This window comes from Oncorhynchus kisutch, unplaced genomic scaffold, assembly GCF_002021735.2.
Source record: "Oncorhynchus kisutch isolate 150728-3 unplaced genomic scaffold, Okis_V2 Okis07a-Okis12b_hom, whole genome shotgun sequence".
NCBI classification, from domain to species: Eukaryota; Metazoa; Chordata; class Actinopteri; order Salmoniformes; family Salmonidae; genus Oncorhynchus; species Oncorhynchus kisutch.
Window position 1 is genome coordinate 9,930,162 of NW_022261984.1, and position 23,254 is coordinate 9,953,415.

The 23,254-nt window shown below is 47.2% G+C and overlaps 1 protein-coding gene across 1 annotated transcript; it reads right to left on the reverse strand.

Annotated features, from left to right (window-relative positions):
* Positions 1 to 1,683: 1,683 nt before the first annotated feature.
* LOC109877147 (uncharacterized) lies at positions 1,684 to 20,385 on the reverse strand (the record flags this gene model as incomplete). The annotated part of the gene is made up of 3 exons (XM_031814793.1): positions 20,113 to 20,385; positions 19,037 to 19,357; positions 1,684 to 1,937 (listed from the first exon to the last, which is right to left on the reverse strand). Coding segments are annotated over exons 1-3 (615 nt in total), but the record flags the coding sequence as incomplete, so codon positions are not given.
* Positions 20,386 to 23,254: the final 2,869 nt, after the last annotated feature.

Here is a 23,254-nt window from a genome sequence, read left to right on the forward strand (position 1 = left end):
AAAATTTTTTTATTTATCCCATTTTATAAGTAAAGGAGTGTGAATATTTTCTGAAGGCACAACATAACAATCTGCATCGTAAATCAATATCAACATCATGAGACATTTATACATCTAAAAGAAAACAAACTACAACAATAAACCAAGTTGACTTGTGAAAAAATATGTCCCCTTTTAGTAAAGTGTTTGAAACTACAAAGAAAGAACAGATGATTATAATACATGGACTAATAATGGAGACACTTCAACATAAAGAGAGAGGACTGGCTCATTGTATTGGCTGGAAGGGAATGAATGTATAGAATGCGGTGGAGGCTGGTGGGAGGAGCTATAGGAGGACTGGCTCATTGTATTGGCTGGAAGGGAATGAATGTATAGAATGCGGTGGAGGCTGGTGGGAGGAGCTATAGGAGGACTGGCTCATTGTATTGGCTGGAAGGGAATGAATGTGGAGGCTGGTGGGAGGAGCTATAGGAGGACTGGCTCATTGTATTGGCTGGAAGGGAATGAATGGAACGGATCAAGTGTTTGACTCCGTTCCAACTACTCCGTTCCAGCCATTACAATGAGCCAGGTTTCTGAGGCTCCTCCCACCAGCCTCCGCTGATGGAATGCAAAACAGACCTAATTGAGCTAGTTTCTTAAATGAACCGAAACCCCATCTTACCCAACACCCCATGTTATCCAAAACACCATGTTACCCAAAACACCACGTTACCCAAAACACCATGTTACCCGACACCCCATGTTAACCAAAACACCATGTTACCCAAAACCCCATCTTACCCAACACCCCATGTTACTCAAACCCCATGTTACCAGAACCCCATGTTACCCAAAACACCATGTTACCCAAAACACCATGTTACCCAAACCCCATGTTACTCAAACCCCCATGTTACCCAAAACCCCATGTTCCCCAAAACCCCATGTTACCCAAAACCCCATGTTACTCTGGTGGTAAAAAACAAACTAAATGAATAATGTTGGTTGCAGTCACTCCTTTTAAATTTCGTCCAAGGTTCTTGAAAGAAACTAATTCTGAAGTTGTTATTAAAATTAGAACCACTTCAGGTTTGTCACCACAAATTTAAACACCAATCCACTGCTGACCATCGATTTAAAACACAAAACTGACCTACGATCAGCATGTAGGGTCAGCTTCATTCTACTCCTACTCCGTCCCCTGGGCTGCTCTTTCCTCTCCCGGTCCAGCTTCAGATCTGGAGCTCAGAGAGACCATCTCCATGGCATTGACATAAAGATCCATGCTGCTCACCCTGTTCACTCTCTTCTGCCTCCTGGTGGGCTAGGGAGACACAGCACCAACAGTCAGACATTTACTCTCTAGTATCTCCATTCTCTCTCCCTCACCCTCTCCCTCTAGTTTAAATGACTTGTAACATCTGAGTAAATGTCTTTACCTTGTAGTACAGGTAGGAGGTGGTGATTGTTGTCAGTAGGATCAGCAGCACTACAACGTGTCTGATGATGAAGGCTGGCAGAGGAGAGGCTGTAAACAGAAACACCTTTGATGAGGGGACTGATCATCATCACATAGATCTGTGGGAAATCTGTCAATGACAAAGTTATAAGTCTGGTTCATGTTCAGTTACCTGTGATGGCGAGGGAGAGGAGCTCACTCTCAGAGGAGAAGTTATGAGAGAAAACATAATTGTCATAAACACAGCTGTAGTTCCCTTGGTGGGAGTCATCTGCAGCAGGGAAGAGGAAGGCAGCAGAGTGATTGACAGCTGGCTGGGTCTGGGTTCTGTTGGAGCCGGTGAACGTGAGGAGTAAGGAGCCTCCTGGGTACTGTGGCTGAGTGGAGCAGGTGATGGTGAAGTTGTAGCCCCTGAACATCTCGGGCCCCTGGTGGCCCCTGAAGACCCCTCCCATTGGGTCAGTCAGGAAGATATCAGGCTGGACCAGGAGATCTGTAACAATAAAAGAGAACAAGAAAAACCTCTTCAACTAGTTTCCTATAGATATGACAATAACATCAGCATGTAACAGTGCCAGCCACCCTCCCTCACAGGGCAACATGAGTAGTGGGCCTACAGTCACTGAGACAACATATGTTGATATCAGGCTGAAGCAGGACATCTGGAACAAGAGGAGAGAAAAAGAAAACGTAGCTCCTCAACTACTTTCCTCATTTAGATGTGACAATAACATGACATGTGACAGTGGTAGTGAGTAGAGACGTTCACTGAGGTAACACTCACATACAAAGCATTCTGGGATATTTATGTTGTATTTGATTCCTACTTGACTGAGTGATCTATTTAGTAAAGCAGACTGACAAGCTAAACAGTCATCATGAGAGGTGCAGAGGAAGTTGTATGAATGAAGGAAATCAGTTGAATATAATTATAATATGTTGATATTTCCTGAGCAGATCACTGTGAGTCCAGGAAGGAGATATAATACATGGACTAAAGTATGTGGAACTCAGCAGTGAGTTTTACTACAGAGGATTATTTTTACGCTCTACGTAGTTCAGCTCTCGGCGGTCCGTTCTGTGAGCTTGTGTTGTCTACCACTTCACGGCTGAGCCGTTGTTGCTCCTAGACTTGCCACGTTAAGTCACTGAGATCTTCAGTAAGTCCAATCTACTGGCAATGTTTGTCTATGGAATTTTTTCTAACTCAATTTCAAACACCTGTCAGCAACTGCTGTGGCTGAAATAGCCGGATCCACAAATGTCCACATACTTCTGGCCATATAGTGTGTTTTGTTATTACCTGAGCAGATCACTGTGAGTCCAGGACGGAGATCATAACTTGTCAAACACTCCCTCAGTGAAGACTCAGACCCATAACAGGAAACTCTAATCCCTCCAGTGGTGTTTCCAGGTGGTACTGAAACAGTGGAGCCACAACCCAGCTGTCTACACACTACTGCAGCTACATTCTCCTGGTCCCTGTCCTCCGCTCCCACAGTCCTCCACTCTCCCTGGTCGTACCGCTCCACTCCACCAGCACAGCGACTGCCTCCTCCCACCAGCCTCACATCATCAGGCTCTGAAAAAGAAAAGAGAGAGACAGTAATCTTACTATTTTCTCACTAAAACACACCTATATTGTCTCTCATATTCTTCACTCCAGATGACAAACAATGTTGATTGAGTGACAAACTGTTTCTTACCTGAGCAGGTGAGTCCAACAGCATTACCAGGTAGGCAGGTGTTGTTCTCTCTGTCTGAGGTGTCACAGTCCAGGAGAAGGGACTCTTTGCCTTTACACTGGAACTCTTTATCCCAGGTCTGACCCTCACCTTCTCCATAGAGCCCCCCCTGTAGAGCTGCAGGAGCCCCACAGCCAACATCCCTACAGACTACCTCTGCATCCTGCTGGTCAAAGTCAGCTTCACACACTGAGGCCCAGGACTGATTGGACTTAACCTCCACTCTCCCAGAGCAGAGACCAGCTCCATCCACAAGCCGCACAGACTCTGGAGAAAAAGAGTTGGTTGAACATTCAATCAGTTTTGTTGATGACACTGTCAAGGACTAAACACAAATATGTTGGATAAAAGATTGTAGTTTGCTATGTTTGATACTGTAAGAGGTAGAAATGGGTTCTTAGTCACTCAGGATCGGGTTGGGAATAATGCAGGCAGGAGACAGGAATAAGTTCACTTCACTTTATAGAAAATAAACAGCTGGACATCCATCAGGCAGCTTCACTTCAGTACCATCTGAACTACAATGATCTGACCATGAACATCTCCCATAAACCAATATGACAAACACAAATATAATGTTTAAATACATCTGACATCTCTCCCTCTATTTAAATGAAATAAAAACACATAAAACATGATACATGGTAATATTGTATAATGTATAAATAAATCTCTCAATATGACCAGTCTCTTACCTGAACAGGTCACATGATGATAATATTTACCATCACAGACACCAGGTCCTCTTCTGTTGTCACACTGTCTAATAGAAGACTCAGTTCCACTACATCTACTATATAGTGTGACTCCTCTTCTTCCATATTCAACTAGACCTCCTCTAGAATCAGCTACAGGATTCCCACAGTTCAGCTCTCTACACACAACATTAGTCTCTATCATTATTCTCCACCACCAACTAAAACATAGATGTGACCACTCTCCTCTGTAGAAGACTTCCACTGTCCCAGAACAGGAAGTGGTCCCATTCACCAGTCTGACTGAGAGTTCAGCTGTAAACAGCAGAGAGGAAAACACAGTGGTGAGGACAGATGATGACAGTGATTCTGTTATTCTAACAGCAGTGATGCATTGTGGTTGACAAGTATTAGTAGTTCCATAAAACACTACTTGTTATTGGGGTTTAGAATGGTTTGTATGGACACATGAATTTCTCCATGTGGGATAATAAAGTTGACTAATATTGAACTGCCAAAATCACTGTAGATTTATACTCTACCTACCTGGTGGACTGACACTTTGAGCCTGGAGATCTGAGGAGAAAGAGAGAGACAGAGGAGAAAGAGAGAGACAGAGAGAAGCAAAGGAGAAAGGGAGGAGTCAGAGGAAGAGAGAGACAGAGGTTAAATGAACATCAACATGACCTTCCATGATGTGATGGGAAGACAGTCTTATCATGAGGTTTCACATGTGTTTGGTTACATAGTGTCCAATGTTCTTCTGAGGGATAAAACAGCAAACATTAAGAGTGTTAACTTATCAGACCCACATATATAATAAATATACTATAATATACTATATTCATATGCTTTTAGTACTCACACATGAATCATATCCTGTTTGCAGGTCATGTGTTGTTTTGAGCCAGCAGTAAAAACACACTGACAGGACAGTTCCTCTTACGGCCACTAGGTGGTAATCTGGTGTCACAGACGCAGGACTGGAGACCAGATGGAATCATTGTCCCAATTATCTCTCCTTTCTCCTAAAGTGTCCACTTGTTCCCTTCACTGAAATGACTTTTAACTAAATGTAGTGGAAATGCCCACTTGATAACAGAAGAGACAAACAGTACCTCCTCTCTCTACTCTTCCTCTCCCCTTCTCTCCCCTCTCCTCTTATCCCCATCTCTTCTCTTCTCCCATCTTCTCTTCCTCTTCTCCCCCTCATCTTCTCCCCCTCTCGCCTTCGCCTTCCTAGTGGAGCCAGCTGGCTGAGTGGGCCCTAGTGTAACCAGATGGCTGAGAGGGCCCTAGTGTAACCAGATGGCTGAGAGGGCCCTAGTGTAACCAGATGGATGAGAGGGCCCTAGCGGTGCAGGCTGGCTGTGAGGGCCCTAGTGGTGCAGGCTGGCTGTGAGAGCCCTAGTGGAGCCAGGTGACTGAGAGGGCCCAAGTGGAGCCAGCTGGCTGAGAGGGCCCTAGTGGAGCAGGCTGGCTGAGAGGGCCCTAGTGGTGCAGGCTGGCTGTGAGGGCCCTAGAGGAGCCAGCTTAGCTGAGAGGGCACTAGAGGAGCCAGCTTGGCTGAGAGGGCCCTAGTGGAGCAGGCTGGCTGAGAGGGCCCTAGTGGAGCTAGCTTGGCTGAGAGGGCCCTAGTGGAGCAGGCTGGCTGAGAGGGCCCTAGTGGAGCTAGCTTGGCTGAGAGGGCCCTAGTGGAGCAGGCTGGCTGAGTGGGCCCTAGTGGAGCAGGCTGGCTGAGAGGGCCCTAGTGGAGCTAGCTTGGCTGAGAGGGCCCTAGTGGAGCAGGCTGGCTGAGAGGGCCCTAGTGGAGCCAGGTGGCTGAGAGGGCCCTAGTGGAGCCAGGTGGCTGAGAGGGCCCTAGTGGAGCTGGCTGGCTGAGAGGGCCCTAGTGGAGCTAGGTGGCTGAGAGGGCCCTAGTGGAGCAGGCTGGCTGAGAGGGCCCTAGTGGAGCCAGGTGGCTGAGAGGGCCCTAGTGGAGCTGGCTGGCTGAGAGGGCCCTAGTGGAGCCGGCTGGCTGAGAGGGCCCTAGTGGAGCCTGGTGGCTGAGAGGGCCCTAGTGGAGCCAGGTGGCTGAGAGGGCCCTAGTGGAGCCTGGTGGCTGAGAGGGCCCTAGTGGAGCTGGCTGGCTGAGAGGGCCCTAGTGGAGCAGGCTGGCTGAGAGGGCCCTAGTGGAGCCAGGTGGCTGAGAGGGCCCTAGTGGAGCAGGCTGGCTGAGAGGGCCCTAGTGGAGCCAGGTGGCTGAGAGGGCCCTAGTGGAGCCAGGTGGCTGAGAGGGCCCTAGTGGAGCTGGCTGGCTGAGAGGGCCCTAGTGTAGCTAGGTGGCTGAGAGGGCCCTAGTGGAGCTGGCTGGCTGAGAGGGCCCTAGTGGAGCCTGGTGGCTGAGAGGGCCCTAGTGGAGCTGGCTGGCTGAGAGGGCCCTAGTGGAGCTGGCTGGCTGAGAGGGCCCTAGTGGAGCCTGGTGGCTGAGAGGGACCTAGTGGAGCCAGGTGGCTGAGAGGGCCCTAGTGTAACCAGGTGGCTGAGAGGGCCCTAGTGGAGCCAGGTGGCTGAGAGGGCCCTAGTGGAGCCAGGTGGCTGAGAGGGCCCTAGTGGAGCCAGGTGGCTGAGAGGGCCCTAGTGGAGCCAGCTGGCTGAGAGGGCCCTAGAGGAGCAAGCTTGGCTGAGAGGGCCCTAGTGGAGCCAGCTGGCTGAGAGGGCCCTAGTGTAACCAGATGGCTGAGAGGGCCCTAGTGTAACCAGATGGCTGAGAGGGCCTTAGTGGAGCAGGCTGGCTGAGAGGGCCCTAGTGGAGCAGGCTGGCTGAGAGGGCCCTAGTGGAGCAGGCTGGCTGAGAGGGCCCTAGTGGAGCCAGGTGGCTGAGAGGGCCCTAGTGGAGCTAGCTAGCTGAGAGGGCCCTAGTGGAGCCAGGTGGCTGAGAGGGCCCTAGTGGAGCTAGCTAGCTGAGAGGGCCCTAGTGGAGCCAGGTGGCTGAGAGGGCCCTAGTGGAGCTAGCTAGCTGAGAGGGCCCTAGTGGAGCCAGCTAGCTGAGAGGGCCCTAGTGGAGCCAGCTAGCTGAGAGGGCCCTAGTGGAGCCAGCTAGCTGAGAGGGCCCTAGTGGAGCTCTTCCTTTACTATCTCTCTCCCCTCCCCTTCTCTCCCCTCCCCTTCTCTGTCTTTCTCTCTCCTCTACATTTATCTCTCTCCCCTCCCCTTCTATCTCCCCCCATCTTCTCTTCCCTCCCCTTCTCTCTCTTTCTCTCTCCTCCACATTTCTCTCTCTTCCCTCCCCTTCTCTCTCCTCCCCTTCTCTCTCCCCTCCCCTTCTCTGTCTTTCTCTCTCCTCTACATTTATCTCTCTCCCCTCCCCCATCTCTTCCCTCCCCTTCTCTCTCCTCCCCTTCTCTCTCCCCTCCCCTTCTCTGTCTTTCTCTCTCCTCTACATTTATCTCTCTCCCCTCCCCTTCTATCTCCCCCCATCTTCTCTTCCCTCCCCTTCTCTCTCTTTCTCTCTCCTCCACATTTCTCTCTCTTCCCTCCCCTTCTCTCTCCTCCCCTTCTCTCTCCCCTCCCCTTCTCTGTCTTTCTCTCTCCTCTACATTTCTGTCTTTCTCTCTCCTCCACATTTCTCTCTCTTCCCTCCCCTTCTCTCTACCCTCCGCTTCTCTTTCCTCCACAAATCTCTCTACCCTCCGCTTCTCTTTCCTCCACAAATCTCCCTCTCCTTTTCTCTCCATTACCCTCCTCCCTCCCCTACCCTCCTTTCTCCCCGTCCCTCCTCTGTTCCCTCCCATCCTCTGCTCTCCCCACCCTTCCTCTCTCCTCCCTCTCGCTCTGCTCATTTCTCTTGCACACACGCTCTCTCTCTCATTCTCTCTCTCTTCGTGACAGAGTATTGGACCCGTTGATCTCGACTCAGCTCATAGACCTCTATCATCTACACCCCTCCCTTCTCCTACTCTAACATAACACCAATATAATATATAATACATAATATATACTCTCATTCATTTACATAGAGACAGATACAATCAATCATTGACACACTGAATATACAACAGTCAGATGCATGACGCCATCACAACTTAACTGGCATTAGTGCCTGTCCCCAGATGGACAGTTAGACTACAGTAAAGTACATTTACAGGTGATCACATCATTGTCCTGCTTTGAGACACATTTTTACTGTCTGCTTCCAGTTGTATGTTATTTTACAAAATATATCTTACAATATCAAATCATATCTCAGTAACTGTCACAAGTGTATATCAGTGTAACAAAATCCTACCTGTGCTCCACAACAGGGTCATCAGTATCACTGCAGGTATCATATCTGTCTCTAACTGGGGCTCCACAGTCTGCTGTCATAAAGAGAGGACTGAAGAGTGGAAAATACTGCTAGACTATATGACTTCTCTCATTACTTCCTTACTTATATGATGTGACAAACTTAAGCAGATAAGATCAGTTAAACACACCTACATACAGGAAACACTGACATTAGAAAAACTCCACAGGAAACTGCTAACAGAGCAGCAACGTTACACATAGTGTGTCCTATAATATCACCTCTAACTTTCTACTGCTTCAGTTCACCTCTTATAAGGGTTTACTGGACAACTTGAATAAGGTCTGGATGTCTTATATTGAAAACAGTACAACAAAAGGAGTCTGTATTGAAAAGATGCCCACTTCCTGTTTTCAATAGCTGCTGGGTTGTTCAGTCCTGCCCTGGGGGTCTGCTGTCCTGTGTGTTGTCACTCTGGCCTTGACCTAACACACCTGTAACCAATAATGAATATTTCACTAAGATCCTAAAGCTGAGTGGGATGTGTTGGGTTGGGGCTCTGCAGGGCAGTGGACACATAGGGACAGAACAGGGAGAACCAGCTATACTGTGTGGATGTTAAACAGCTCTACAGGACGACTAGGTCATATGAGATGAATTATATGGAGGATGTAATGTAGTGTATATTGTGTGGATGTTAAACAGCTCTACAGGACTACTAGGTCATATGAGATGAATTATATGGAGGATGTAATGTAGTGTATATTGTGTGGATGTTAAACAGCTCTACAGGACTACTAGGTCATATGAGATGAATTGTGCTGTTTCTGTGTTAATGTATGTTTAGGTGTTTCCAATCCTTTCCCTTGGGATAAATATGTAATACAAAGTAGGGATGAAATTGTGTTGGAGAGAGAGTTAAGTTGTGTACTAGACTGGTGGGGGTCAGGGAGAGAGTTGAGTTGTTGACAAGACTGGTGGTGGTGAGAGACAGGGATTTGAGTTATGTAATAGACTGGTGGGGGTCGGGGAGAGAGTTGGGCTACGGGGCACGGAGCCCCGTGTCACGAGGGGCGGAACCCAAGAGCGGACTCAGATGAGGAAGCAGGGATAATGAACCAAATGTTTACTGTAAACAAAGATACGGAGTGCTGAACCGGGGTAACTTGGATGAGTAGCAGGAAAACCCGGAAGTGGAGAGTGAGGTTGGAGTTGGCTGAGTTGAACAGGGTAAGCAGGTCTGGAGGGAAATCCACAGCAAGGTGGTGTGGTGGTGAGCTGTTGAACAGGAGCCAGAGACAGAGAGGTAACTGTAATGAGAGGATTAAATGGTGTAAGGCATGGAAACAGGATCTTGAGTAGTAACTAAAGGCTAGGATAATGACTGACTGAGCAGAGATTACGATCTGGCAGAGTGGTGGCAGGAATGAGAGGATAAAATGGTGTAAGGCAGGGAAACAGGATCTTGAGTAGTAACTAAAGGCTAAAGGATAATGACTGACTGAGCAGAGATTACGATCTGGCAGAGTGGTGGCAGGAATGGGTATTTGTAGAGGTCTTGATTATGGAACGGCTTGCAGCTGGTAGGGATCTGCTCTGACTCCAGCACACCTGTCTCCAACCACACAATCACACAAACAGAAAGGGAGGGGGAGAGAGAGTGTACTGGGGAATGGCTGCAGGTGAATGTCAAGTAATTATTGAATCAGTTTTCATAAATTCCAATTATATTTGTCGTTCTGATACCCAGAGTTTGTAAAGTTCTGGTCTTAAATAAAACAGACAGAATTCCCAGCTCACAATTGATCAGGTCCCAATTTATTTGCGAGAGCTCTCAAGTTTTCACAATTACAGTCCTTCTTATATCATCCTAAACTACGCACAGACATACACACAAACATGGATTTTCACATGAGTCTAACCACAGTTTATAACCCCTAAACTGACCTTAACTCTGGAGGAGCCCTCCACGTCCTCTCTTATCTCCACGTACATTCCTTTCTTCCTAGGTCCATGCCATGTAACCCTGGAGGAGCCCTCCACGTCCTCTCTTATCTCCACGTACATTCCTTTCTTCCTAGGTCCATGCCATATAACCCTGGAGGAGCCCTCCACGTCCTCTCTTATCTCCACGTACATTCCTTTCTTCCTAGGTCCATGCCATATAACCCTGGAGGAGCCCTCCACGTCCTCTGTTATCTCCACGTACATTCCTTTCTTCCTAGGTCCATGCCATATAACCCTGGAGGAGCCCTCCACGTCCTCTCTTATCTCCACGTACATTCCTTTCTTCCTAGGTCCATGCCATATAACCCTGGAGGAGCCCTCCACGTCCTCTGTTATCTCCACGTACATTCCTTTCTTCCTAGGTCCATGCCATGTAACCCTGGAGGAGCCCTCCACATCCTCTCTTATCTCCACGTACATTCCTTTCTTCCTAGGTCCATGCCATGTAACCCTGGAGGAGCCCTCCACGTCCTCTCTTATCTCCACGTACATTCCTTTCTTCCTAGGTCCATGCCATGTAACCCTGGAGGAGCCCTCCACGTCCTCTCTTATCTCCACGTACATTCCTTTCTTCCTAGGTCCATGCCATGTAACCCTGGAGGAGCCCTCCACGTCCTCTCTTATCTCCACGTACATTCCTTTCTTCCTAGGTCCATGCCATGTAACCCTGGAGGAGCCCTCCACGTCCTCTCTTATCTCCACGTACATTCCTTTCTTCCTAGGTCCATGCCATGTAACTCTGGAGGAGCCCTCCACGTCCTCTCTTATCTCCACGTACATTCCTTTCTTCCTAGGTCCATGCCATGTAACCCTGGAGGAGCCCTCCACGTCCTCTCTTATCTCCACGTACATTCCTTTCTTCCTAGGTCCATGCCATATAACCCTGGAGGAGCCCTCCACGTCCTCTCTTATCTCCACGTACATTCCTTTCTTCCTAGGTCCATGCCATGTAACCCTGGAGGAGCCCTCCACGTCCTCTCTTATCTCCACGTACATTCCTTTCTTCCTAGGTCCATGCCATATAACCCTGGAGGAGCCCTCCACGTCCTCTCTTATCTCCACGTACATTCCTTTCTTCCTAGGTCCATGCCATATAACCCTGGAGGAGCCCTCCACGTCCTCTCTTATCTCCACGTACATTCCTTTCTTCCTAGGTCCATGCCATATAACCCTGGAGGAGCCCTCCACGTCCTCTCTTATCTCCACGTACATTCCTTTCTTCCTAGGTCCATGCCATATAACCCTGGAGGAGCCCTCCACGTCCTCTCTTATCTCCACGTACATTCCTTTCTTCCTAGGTCCATGCCATGTAACCCTGGAGGAGCCCTCCAAGTCCTCTCTTATCTCCACGTACATTCCTTTCTTCCTAGGTCCATGCCATGTAACCCTGGAGGAGCCCTCCACGTCCTCTCTTATCTCCACGTACATTCCTTTCTTCCTAGGTCCATGCCATATAACCCTGGAGGAGCCCTCCACGTCCTCTCTTATCTCCACGTACATTCCTTTCTTCCTAGGTCCATGCCATATAACCCTGGAGGAGCCCTCCACGTCCTCTCTTATCTCCACGTACATTCCTTTCTTCCTAGGTCCATGCCATGTAACCCTGGAGGAGCCCTCCACGTCCTCTCTTATCTCCACGTACATTCCTTTCTTCCTAGGTCCATGCCATATAACCCTGGAGGAGCCCTCCACGTCCTCTCTTATCTCCACGTACATTCCTTTCTTCCTAGGTCCATGCCATATAACCCTGGAGGAGCCCTCCACGTCCTCTCTTATCTCCACGTACATTCCTTTCTTCCTATGTCCATGCCATATAACCCCTTCCTAATGGACAAACATGATTTAATACTACAAGAAAGACAGGGTAGAATTCTTGCCAGTTATAGTGCAGTATACCTCATTTAGTCATTATTGATAAAAATCCCATAACAATCCATACTTTTGACTAAATATTATACTCACCAGCACACATCTATTTTTATTAGATAACCCTCCACACTTTGATTAAATAGGAAGGATTACACATCTATTTTTATTCAAAATCAACCTAATATCAATATAGGTATTTACATTGACTGCTCTGAGCCTACATCAGAATCATAACTCTTCTTATCAGGATTTTCGTTATAATCCTCATTAAAGAAACAGTCTTAATATCAAATCAAGGAAACCTAAACATAAAAAATGGTCCCATCAAACATAGGCTCCTCCCAATAAAAAGACAGAGCCTTCTCCTATGCCGGGAAGTCTGTATTCTTCATCCCCCATAGTATCCTTCCCAGCTTTTACCTCTGTGACCTGGAATGGTACCATAGTATCTGTTAAAGACTGATCAAAACCAATATACCATAATCCAAAATCCTGGAATCTTTACAGTTTTAATGGTAATTCGTACCTTTAAACAATACCACCCCTGCTCTGGGAAACAGCCCAAAACTCCCACCTTTACTAAACTCCATCTGTTCCCATATTGAGTGTGTTGGTTTGCATAGCCACCCTTCTCAGTGTGAGCTATGACTTGATTCCATGAATTACACTGTGATTTACACAAATACTTTCCCCAGTGACCCAGTGTTCTAGACTGCCAAGGAGTGAAGGACCCCAATTGGTCTACATAGAACTCAACTGAGATATCCTTCCCCAACTCCACTCTCACTTCCTTACTATTCAGTTTCAGTGACCTTTTAAAAATGCTTTGGTAAAATCGAATTTCCCTCGTCTACCATATGAGTCCAGTTACCCTTTTTGGCCTCCTCGGGGGGTTCATGGTGTATCAGGAATATGGCTCCCACAACCAGACAGCTCAGGATGGCCAGCCCACCTGTGAAACTCCACCCTCTCCCAGAGAACACATCATCAGCAAGAGGTCAAGACATACTTTCACTTCTATGAACGCTCACAGCGGGGAAAGGTTGAGTATAAGGGAAGTCTTCAGTAGCAGTGTAACCCCCGTATCCTGTTGATTACGGTTCTGCTCCTACCCCTATGATTGTTGGCCAGTGTCAGTGTGTCCTACCCTCTTACAACGTGTGATGTGCACCCAGGTTGCTCTTTCAGCTATCCTCACCGCGAAGGCAGTCACCAGGAGTACTTGGTATGGCCCCTCCCATCGTGGCTGCTTCCAGTTTTTTCTCTTTAGTGATTGGACCCAGACCCAGTCTCCTGGTTGAATCTGGTGTGCCACCTCCTTCTGTAGTTCTCCTGTTGGGCATAAAACCTTTCACATACTGGTTTGGTTAACTTGTTGGTACTACCCATCCCAGGTCCGGGACCGTTGTCATCAACTGACACTAATTAGCATAACGCAACGGACATAAATCTTCCTAGAAAATCTTCCTATTCATGAAATCACAAGTGAAATATATTGGAACACAGCTTAGCCTTTTGTTAATCACCCTGTCATCTCAGATTTTCAAAATATGTGTAACGGTTTTCTGGTGAAGGACCAAAACGCAGCAGTGTTATATTGATTCATGTTTAATAAAAAAAGATAAACACGAACACTACAAATGTTACGGTTTTCTAGGTGTGAAGGAGAGTCGGACCAAAATGCAGCGTGTAGATTGCGATCCATGTTTAATGAACAACGTACAACACGAATAAACACAAACACTACAAAACAAAGAACGTAACGAAAACCGAAACAGCCGATACTAGTGTAAATAAACAAAGAGATAGGAACAACGACACTAAGGACAATCACCCACAACAAACTCAAAGAATATGGCTGCCTAAATATGGTTCCCAATCAGAGACAACGATAAACACCTGCCTCTGATTGAGAACCACTTCAGACAGCCATAGACCTTGCTAGATAACCCCACTAGCTACAATCCCAATACATACACACCAAAACCCCAAGACAAAACACACCACAATACAAAAACTCCATGCCACACCCTGGCCTGACCCAATACATGAAGAAAAACACAAAATACTTAGACCAGGGCGTGACACATTGACAAAAAAATGACATTTTTTTTTGTTATCCCATTTTATAAGTAAAGGAGTGTGAATATTTTCTGAAGGCACAACATAACAATAATCTGCATCGTAAATCAATATCAACATCATGAGACATTTATACATCTAAAAGAAAACAAACTACAACAATTAACCAAGTTGACTTGTGAAAAATGTCCCCTTTTAGTAAAGTGTTTGAAACTACAAAGAAAGAACAGATGATTATAATACATGGACTAATAATGGAGACACTTCAACATAAAGAGAGAGGACTGGCTCATTGTATTGGCTGGAAGGGAATGAATGTATAGAATGCGGTGGAGGCTGGTGGGAGGAGCTATAGGAGGACTGGCTCATTGTATTGGCTGGAAGGGAATGAATGTATAGAATGCGGTGGAGGCTGGTGGGAGGAGCTATAGGAGGACTGGCTCATTGTATTGGCTGGAAGGGAATGAATGTATAGAATGCGGTGGAGACTGGTGGGAGGAGCTATAGGAGGACTGGCTCATTGTATTGGCTGGAAGGGAATGAATGTATAGAATGCGGTGGAGGCTGGTGGGAGGAGCTATAGGAGGACTGGCTCATTGTATTGGCTGGAAGGGAATGAATGTATAGAATGCGGTGGAGACTGGTGGGAGGAGCTATAGGAGGACTGGCTCATTGTATTGGCTGGAAGGGAATGAATGTATAGAATGCGGTGGAGGCTGGTGGGAGGAGCTATAGGAGGACTGGCTCATTGTATTGGCTGGAAGGGAATGAATGTATAGAATGCGGTGGAGGCTGGTGGGAGGAGCTATAGGAGGACTGGCTCATTGTATTGGCTGGAAGGGAATGAATGTATAGAATGCGGTGGAGACTGGTGGGAGGAGCTATAGGAGGACTGGCTCATTGTATTGGCTGGAAGGGAATGAATGTATAGAATGCGGTGGAGACTGGTGGGAGGAGCTATAGGAGGACTGGCTCATTGTATTGGCTGGAAGGGAATGAATGTATAGAATGCGGTGGAGGCTGGTGGGAGGAGCTATAGGAGGACTGGCTCATTGTATTGGCTGGAAGGGAATGAATGTATAGAATGCGGTGGAGGCTGGTGGGAGGAGCTATAGGAGGACTGGCTCATTGTATTGGCTGGAAGGGAATGAATGTATAGAATGCGGTGGAGACTGGTGGGAGGAGCTATAGGAGGACTGGCTCATTGTATTGGCTGGAAGGGAATGAATGTATAGAATGCGGTGGAGACTGGTGGGAGGAGCTATAGGAGGACTGGCTCATTGTATTGGCTGGAAGGGAATGAATGTATAGAATGCGGTGGAGGCTGGTGGGAGGAGCTATAGGAGGACTGGCTCATTGTATTGGCTGGAAGGGAATTAATGTATAGAATGCGGTGGAGGCTGGTGGGAGGAGCTATAGGAGGACTGGCTCATTGTATTGGCTGGAAGGGAATTAATGTATAGAATGCGGTGGAGGCTGGTGGGAGGAGCTATAGGAGGACTGGCTCATTGTATTGGCTGGAAGGGAATGAATGCGGTGGAGGCTGGTGGGAGGAGCTATAGGAGGACTGGCTCATTGTATTGGCTGGAAGGGAATGAATGTATAGAATGTGGTGGAGGCTGGTGGGAGGAGCTATAGGAGGACTGGCTCATTGTATTGGCTGGAAGGGAATGAATGTATAGAATGCGGTGGAGGCTGGTGGGAGGAGCTATAGGAGGACTGGCTCATTGTATTGGCTAGAAGGGAATTAATGTATAGAATGCGGTGGAGGCTGGTGGGAGGAGCTATAGGAGGACTGGCTCATTGTATTGGCTGGAAGGGAATGAATGTATAGAATGCGGTGGAGGCTGGTGGGAGGAGCTATAGGAGGACTGGCTCATTGTATTGGCTGGAAGGGAATGAATGTATAGAATGCGGTGGAGGCTGGTGGGAGGAGCTATAGGAGGACTGGCTCACTGTATTGGCTGGAAGGGAATGAATGTATAGAATGCGGTGGAGGCTGGTGGGAGGAGCTATAGGAGGACTGGCTCATTGTATTGGCTGGAAGGGAATGAATGTATAGAATGCGGTGGAGGCTGGTGGGAAATGAATGTATAGAATGCGGTGGAGGCTGGTGGGAGGAGCTATAGGAGGACTGGCTCATTGTATTGGCTGGAAGGGAATGAATGTATAGAATGCGGTGGAGGCTGGTGGGAAATGAATGTATAGAATGCGGTGGAGGCTGGTGGGAGGAGCTATAGGAGGACTGGCTCATTGTATTGGCTGGAAGGGAATGAATGTATAGAATGCGGTGGAGGCTGGTGGGAGGAGCTATAGGAGGACTGGCTCATTGTATTGGCTGGAAGGGAATGAATGTATAGAATGCGGTGGAGGCTGGTGGGAGGAGCTATAGGAGGACTGGCTCATTGTATTGGCTGGAAGGGAATGAATGCGGTGGAGGCTGGTGGGAGGAGCTATAGGAGGACTGGCTCATTGTATTGGCTGGAAGGGAATGAATGTATAGAATGCGGTGGAGACTGGTGGGAGGAGCTATAGGAGGACTGGCTCATTGTATTGGCTGGAAGGGAATGAATGTATAGAATGCGGTGGAGGCTGGTGGGAGGAGCTATAGGAGGACTGGCTCATTGTATTGGCTGGAAGGGAATGAATGTATAGAATGCGGTGGAGGCTGGTGGGAGGAGCTATAGGAGGACTGGCTCATTGTATTGGCTGGAAGGGAATGAATGTATAGAATGTGGTGGAGGCTGGTGGGAGGAGCTATAGGAGGACTGGCTCATTGTATTGGCTAGAAGGGAATGAATGTATAGAATGCGGTGGAGGCTGGTGGGAGGAGCTATAGGAGGACTGGCTCATTGTATTGGCTGGAAGGGAATGAATGTATAGAATGCGGTGGAGGCTGGTGGGAGGAGCTATAGGAGGACTGGCTCATTGTATTGGCTGGAAGGGAATGAATGTATAGAATGCGGTGGAGGCTGGTGAGAGGAGCTATAGGAGGACTGGCTCATTGTATTGGCTAGAAGGGAATGAATGTATAGAATGCGGTGGAGGCTGGTGGGAGGAGCTATAGGAAGACTGGCTCATTGTATTGGCTGGAAGGGAATGAATGTATAGAATGCGGTGGAGGCTGGTGGGAGGAGCTATAGGAGGACTGGCTCATTGTATTGGCTGGAAGGGAATGAATGTATAGAATGCGGTGGAGGCTGGTGGGAGGAGCTATAGGAGGACTGGCTCATTGTATTGGCTAGAAGGGAATGAATGTATAGAATGCGGTGGAGGCTGGTGGGAGGAGCTATAGGAGGACTGGCTCATTGTATTGGCTAGAAGGGAATGAATGTATAGAATGCGGTGGAGGCTGGTGGGAGGAGCTATAGGAGGACTGGCTCATTGTATTGGCTGGAAGGGAATGAATGTATAGAATGCGGTGGAGGCTGGTGGGAGGAGCTATAGGAGGACTGGCTCATTGTATTGGCTGGAAGGGAATGAATGTATAGAATGCGGTGGAGGCTGGTGAGAGGAGCTATAGGAGGACTGGCTCATTGTATTGGCTGGAAGGGAATGAATGTATAGAATGCGGTGGAGGCTGGTGGGAGGAGCTATAGGAGGACTGGCTCATTGTATTGGCTGGAAGGGAATGAATGTATAGAATGCGGTGGAGGCTGGTGGGAGGAGCTATAGGAGGACTGGCTCATTCTATTGGCTGGAAGGGAATGAATGTATAGAATGCGGTGGAGGCTGGTGGGAGGAGCTATAGGAGGACTGGCTCATTGTATTGGCTGGAAGGGAATGAATGTATAGAATGCGGTGGAGGCTGGTGGGAGGAGCTATAGGAGGACTGGCTCATTGTATTGGCTGGAAGGGAATGAATGTATAGAATGCGGTGGAGGCTGGTGGGAGGAGCTATAGGAGGACTGGCTCATTGTATTGGCTGGAAGGGAATGAATGGAACGGTATCAAACGGATCAAGTGTTTGACTCCGTTCCACCTACTCCGTTTCAGCCATTACAATGAGCCAGGTTTCTGAGGCTCCTCCCACCAGCCTCCACTGATGGAATGCAAAACAGACCTAATTGAGCTAGTTTCTTAAATGAACCGAAACCCCATCTTACCCAACACCACATGTTACTCAAACCCCATGTTACCCAAAACCCCATGTTACCCAAAACCCCATGTTACCCCAAACCCCATGTTACCCAAAACCCCATGTTACCCAAAACCCCATGTTACCCAAAACCCATGTTACCCAAAACCCCATGTTACTCTGGTGGTAAAAAACAAACTAAATTAATAATGTTGGTTGCAGTCACTCCTTTTACATTTCGTCCAAGGTTCTTGAAAGATAAACTAATTCTGAAGTTGTTATTAAAATTAGAACCACTTCAGGTTTGTCACCACACTTTAAACACCAATCCACTGCTGACCATCGATTTAAAACACAAAACTGACCTAAGATCAGCATGTAGGGTCAGCTTCATTCTACTCCTACTCCGTCCCCTGGGCTGCTCTCTCCTCTCCCGGTCCAGCTTCAGCTCTGGAGCTCAGAGAGACCATCTCCATGGCATTGACATAAAGATCCATGCTGCTCACCCTGTTCACTCTCTTCTGCCTCCTGGTGGGCTAGGGAGACACAGCACCAACAGTCAGACATTTACTCTCTAGTATCTCCATTCTCTCTCTCTCCCCCTCACCCTCTCCCTCTAGTTTAAATGACTTGTAACATCTGAGTAAATGTCTTTACCTTGTAGTACAGGTAGGAGGTGGTGATGGATGTCAGTAGGATCAGCAGCACTACAACGTGTCTGATGATGAAGGCTGGCAGAGGAGAGGCTGTAAACAGAAACACCTTTGATGAGGGGACTGATCATCATCACATAGATCTGTGGGAAATCTGTCAATGACAAAGTTATAAGTCTGGTTCCTGTTCAGTTACCTGTGATGGTGAGGGGGAGGAGCTCACTCTCAGAGGAGAAGTTATGAGAGAAAACATAATTGTCATAAACACAGCTGTAGTTCCCTTGGTGGGAGTCATCTGCAGCAGGGAAGAGGAAGGCAGCAGAGTGATTGACAGCTGGCTGGGTCTGGGTTCTGTTGGAGCCGGTGAACGTGAGGAGGAAGGAGCCTCCTGGGTACTGTGGCTGAGTGGAGCAGGTGATGGTGAAGTTGTAGCCCCTGAACATCTCGGGCCCCTGGTGGCCCCTGAAGACCCCTCCCATTGAGTCAGTCAGGAAGATATCAGGCTGGACCAGGAGATCTGTAACAATAAAAACCTCTTCAACTAGTTTCCTATAGATATGACAATAACATCAGCATGTAACAGTGCCAGCCACCCTCCCTCACAGGGCAACATGAGTAGTGGGCCTACAGTCACTGAGACAACATATGTTGATATCAGGCTGAAGCAGGACATCTGGAACAAGAGGAGAGAAAAAGAAAACGTAGCTCCTCAACTACTTTCCTCATTTAGATGTGACAATAACATGACATGTGACAGTGGTAGTGAGTAGAGACGTTCACTGAGAACACTCAAATACAAAGCATTCTGGGATATTTAAGTTGTATTTGATTCCTACTTGACTGAGTGATCTATTTAGTAAAGCAGACTGACAAGTTAAACAGTCATCATGAGAGGTGCAGAGGAAGTTGTATGGATGAAGGAAATCAGTTGAATATAATTATAATATGTTGATATTTCCTGATCAGATCACTGTGAGTCCAGGAAGTTTTACAACAGAGGATTATTTTTACGCTCTACATGGTTCAGCTCTCGGCGGTCCGTTCTGTGAGCTTGTGTTGTCTACCACTTCACGGCTGAGCCGTTGTTGCTCCTAGACTTGCCACGTTAAGTCACTCAGATCTTCAGAGTCCAATCTACTGGCAATGTTTGTCTATGGAGATTGCATGGCTGTGTGCTTAATTTCAAACACCTGTCAGCAACTGCTGTGGCTGAAATAGCCGGATCCACAAATGTCCACATACTTTTGGCCATATAGTGTGTTTTGTTATTACCTGAGCAGATCACTGTGAGTCCAGGACGGAGATCATCCATTCTCCAACACTCCCTCAGTGAAGACTCAGACCCAGAACAGATAAATCCAACCCCTCTAGTGGTGTTTCCAGGTGGTACAGAAACAGTGGAGCCACAACCCAGCTGTCTACACACTACTGAAGCTACATCGTCCCAGTCGTCAGTTCCCACAGTCCTCCACTCTCCCTGGTCGTACCGCTCCACTCCACCAGCACAGCGACTGACTCCTCCCACCAGCCTCACATCATCAGGCTCTGAGAAAAGAAAAGAGAGAGACAGTAATCTTACTATTTCTCACTAAAACACACCTATATTGTATCTCATATTCTTCACTCCAGGTGAGAAACAATGTTGATTGAGTGACAAACTGTTTCTTACCTGAGCAGGTGAGTCGAACAGCATTACCAGGTAGGCAGGTGTTGTTTTTTCTGTCTGAGGTGTCACAGTCCAGGAGAAGGGACTCATTACCTTTACACTGGAACTCTTTATCCCAGGTCTGACCCTCACCTTCTCCATAGAGCCCCCCCTGTAGAGCTGCAGGAGCCCCACAGCCAAGCTCCCCACAGACTACCTCTGCATCCTGCTGGTCAAAGTCAGCTTCACACACTGAGGCCCAGGACTGATTGGACTTCACCTCCACTCTCCCAGAGCAGAGACCAGATCCATTCACAAGCCGCACAGACTCTGGAGAAAAAGAGTTGGTTGAACATTCAATCAGTTTTGTTGATGACACTGTCAAGGACTAAACACAAATATGTTGGATAAAAGATTGTAGTTTGCTATGTTTGATACTGTAAGAGGTAGAAATGGGTTCTTAGTCACTCAGAATAGGGTTGGGAATAATGCAGGCAGGAGACAGGAAGAAGTTCACTTCACTTTATAGAAAATAAACAGCTAGACATCCATCAGGCAGCTTCACTTCAGTACCATCTGAACTACAATGATCTGCCCATGAACATCTCCCATAAACCAATATGACAAACACAAATATAATGTTTAAATACATCTGACATCTCTCCCTCTATTTAAATGAAATAAAAACACATAAAACATGATACATGGTAATATTGTATAATGTATAAATAAATCTCTCAATATGACCAGTCTCTTACCTGAACTTACCTGAACAGTCTCTTACCTCAATGTTTGTCTATGGAGATTGCATGGCTGTGTGCTCAATTTTAAACACCTGTCAGCAAATGGTGTGGCTGAAATAGCAGAATCCACAAATGTCCACATACTTTTGGCCATATAGTGTATCTTGTTATTACCTGAGCAGATCACTGTGAGTCCAGGACGGTGATCATACGTTCTTCTACACTCCCTCAGTGAAGACTCAGACCCATAACAGGAAACTCTAATCCCTCCAGTGGTGTTTCCAGGTGGTACAGAAACAGTGGAGCCACAACCCAGCTGTCGACACACTACTGCAGCTACATCCTCCTGGTCCCTGTACTCAGTTCCCACAATCCTCCACTTTCCCTGGTCGTACCGCTCCACTCCACCAGCACAGTGACTGCCTCCTCCCACCAGCCTCACATCATCAGGCTCTGAGAAAATAAAAGAGAGAGACAGTAATCTTACTATTTTATCACTAAAACACACCTATATTGTCTCTCATATTCTTCACTCCAGGTGAGAAACAATGTTGACTGAGTGACAAACTGTTTCTTACCTGAGCAGGTGAGTCCAACAGCATTACCAGGTAGGCAGGTGTTGTTTTTTCTGTCTGAGGTGTCACAGTCCAGGAGAAGGGACTCATTGCCTTTACACTGGAACTCTTTATCCCAGGTCTGACCCCCACCTCCTCCATAGAGCCCCCCCTGTAGAGCTGCAGGAGCCCCACAGCCAACATCCCTACAGACTAGCTCTGCATCCTGCTGGTCAAAGTCAGCTTCACACACTGAGGCCCAGGACTGATTGGACTTCACCTCCACTCTCCCAGAGCAGAGGCCAGATCCATTCACAAGCCGCACAGACTCTGGAGAAAAAGAGTTGGTTGAACATTCAATCAGTTTTGTTGATGACACTGTCAAGGACTCAACACAAATATGTTGGATAAAATATTGTAGTTTGCTATGTTTGATACTGTAAGAGGTAGAAATGGGTTCTTAGTCACTCAGAATAGGGTTGGGAATAATGCAGGCAGGAGACAGGAATAAGTTCACTTCACTTTATAGAAAATAAACAGCTGGACATCCATCAGCTTCACTTCAGTACCATCTGAACTACAATGATCTGCCCATGAACATCTCCCATAAACCAATATGACAAACACAAATATAATGTTTAAATACATCTGACATCTCTCCCTCTATTTAAATGAAATAAAAACACATAAAACATGATACATGGTAATATTGTATAATGTATAAATAAATCTCTCAATATGACCAGTCTCTTACCTGAACAGGTCACATGATGATAATATCCACCATTACAGAAACCAGGTCCTCTTCTGATGCCACACTGTCTAATAGAAGACTCAGTTCCCCTGCATCTACCATATAGTCTGACTCCTATTCTTCCCTTTTCAACCAAACGTCCTCTAGATGCAGCTACAACATTCCCACAGCCCTGCTGTCTACACACAACATTAGCCTCTCTCATCTTGCTCCACCACCACCTAAAACATAGACGTGACCACTGTCCTCTGTAGAAGACTTCCACTTTCCCAGAACAGGAAGTGGTCCCATCCACCAGTCTGAGTGAGTATTTTTCTGTAAACAGCAGAGAGGAAAACACAGTGGTGAGGACAGATGATGACAGTGATTCTGTTATTCTAACAGCAGTGATGCTTTGTGGTTGACAAGTATTAGTAGTTCCATAAAACACTACTTGTTATTGGGGTTTAGAATGGTTTGTATGGACACATGAATTTCTCCATGTGGGATAATAAAGTTGACTAATATTGAACTGCTATAATCACTGTAGATTTATACTCTACCTACCTGGTGGACTGACGCTTTGAGCCTGGAGATCTGAGGAGAAAGAGAGAGACAGAGGAGAAAGAGAGAAGCAAAGGAGAAAGGGAGGAGTCAGAGGAAGAGAGAGACAGAGGTTAAATGAACATCAACATGACCTTTCATGATGTGATGGGAAGACAGTCTTATCATGAGGTTT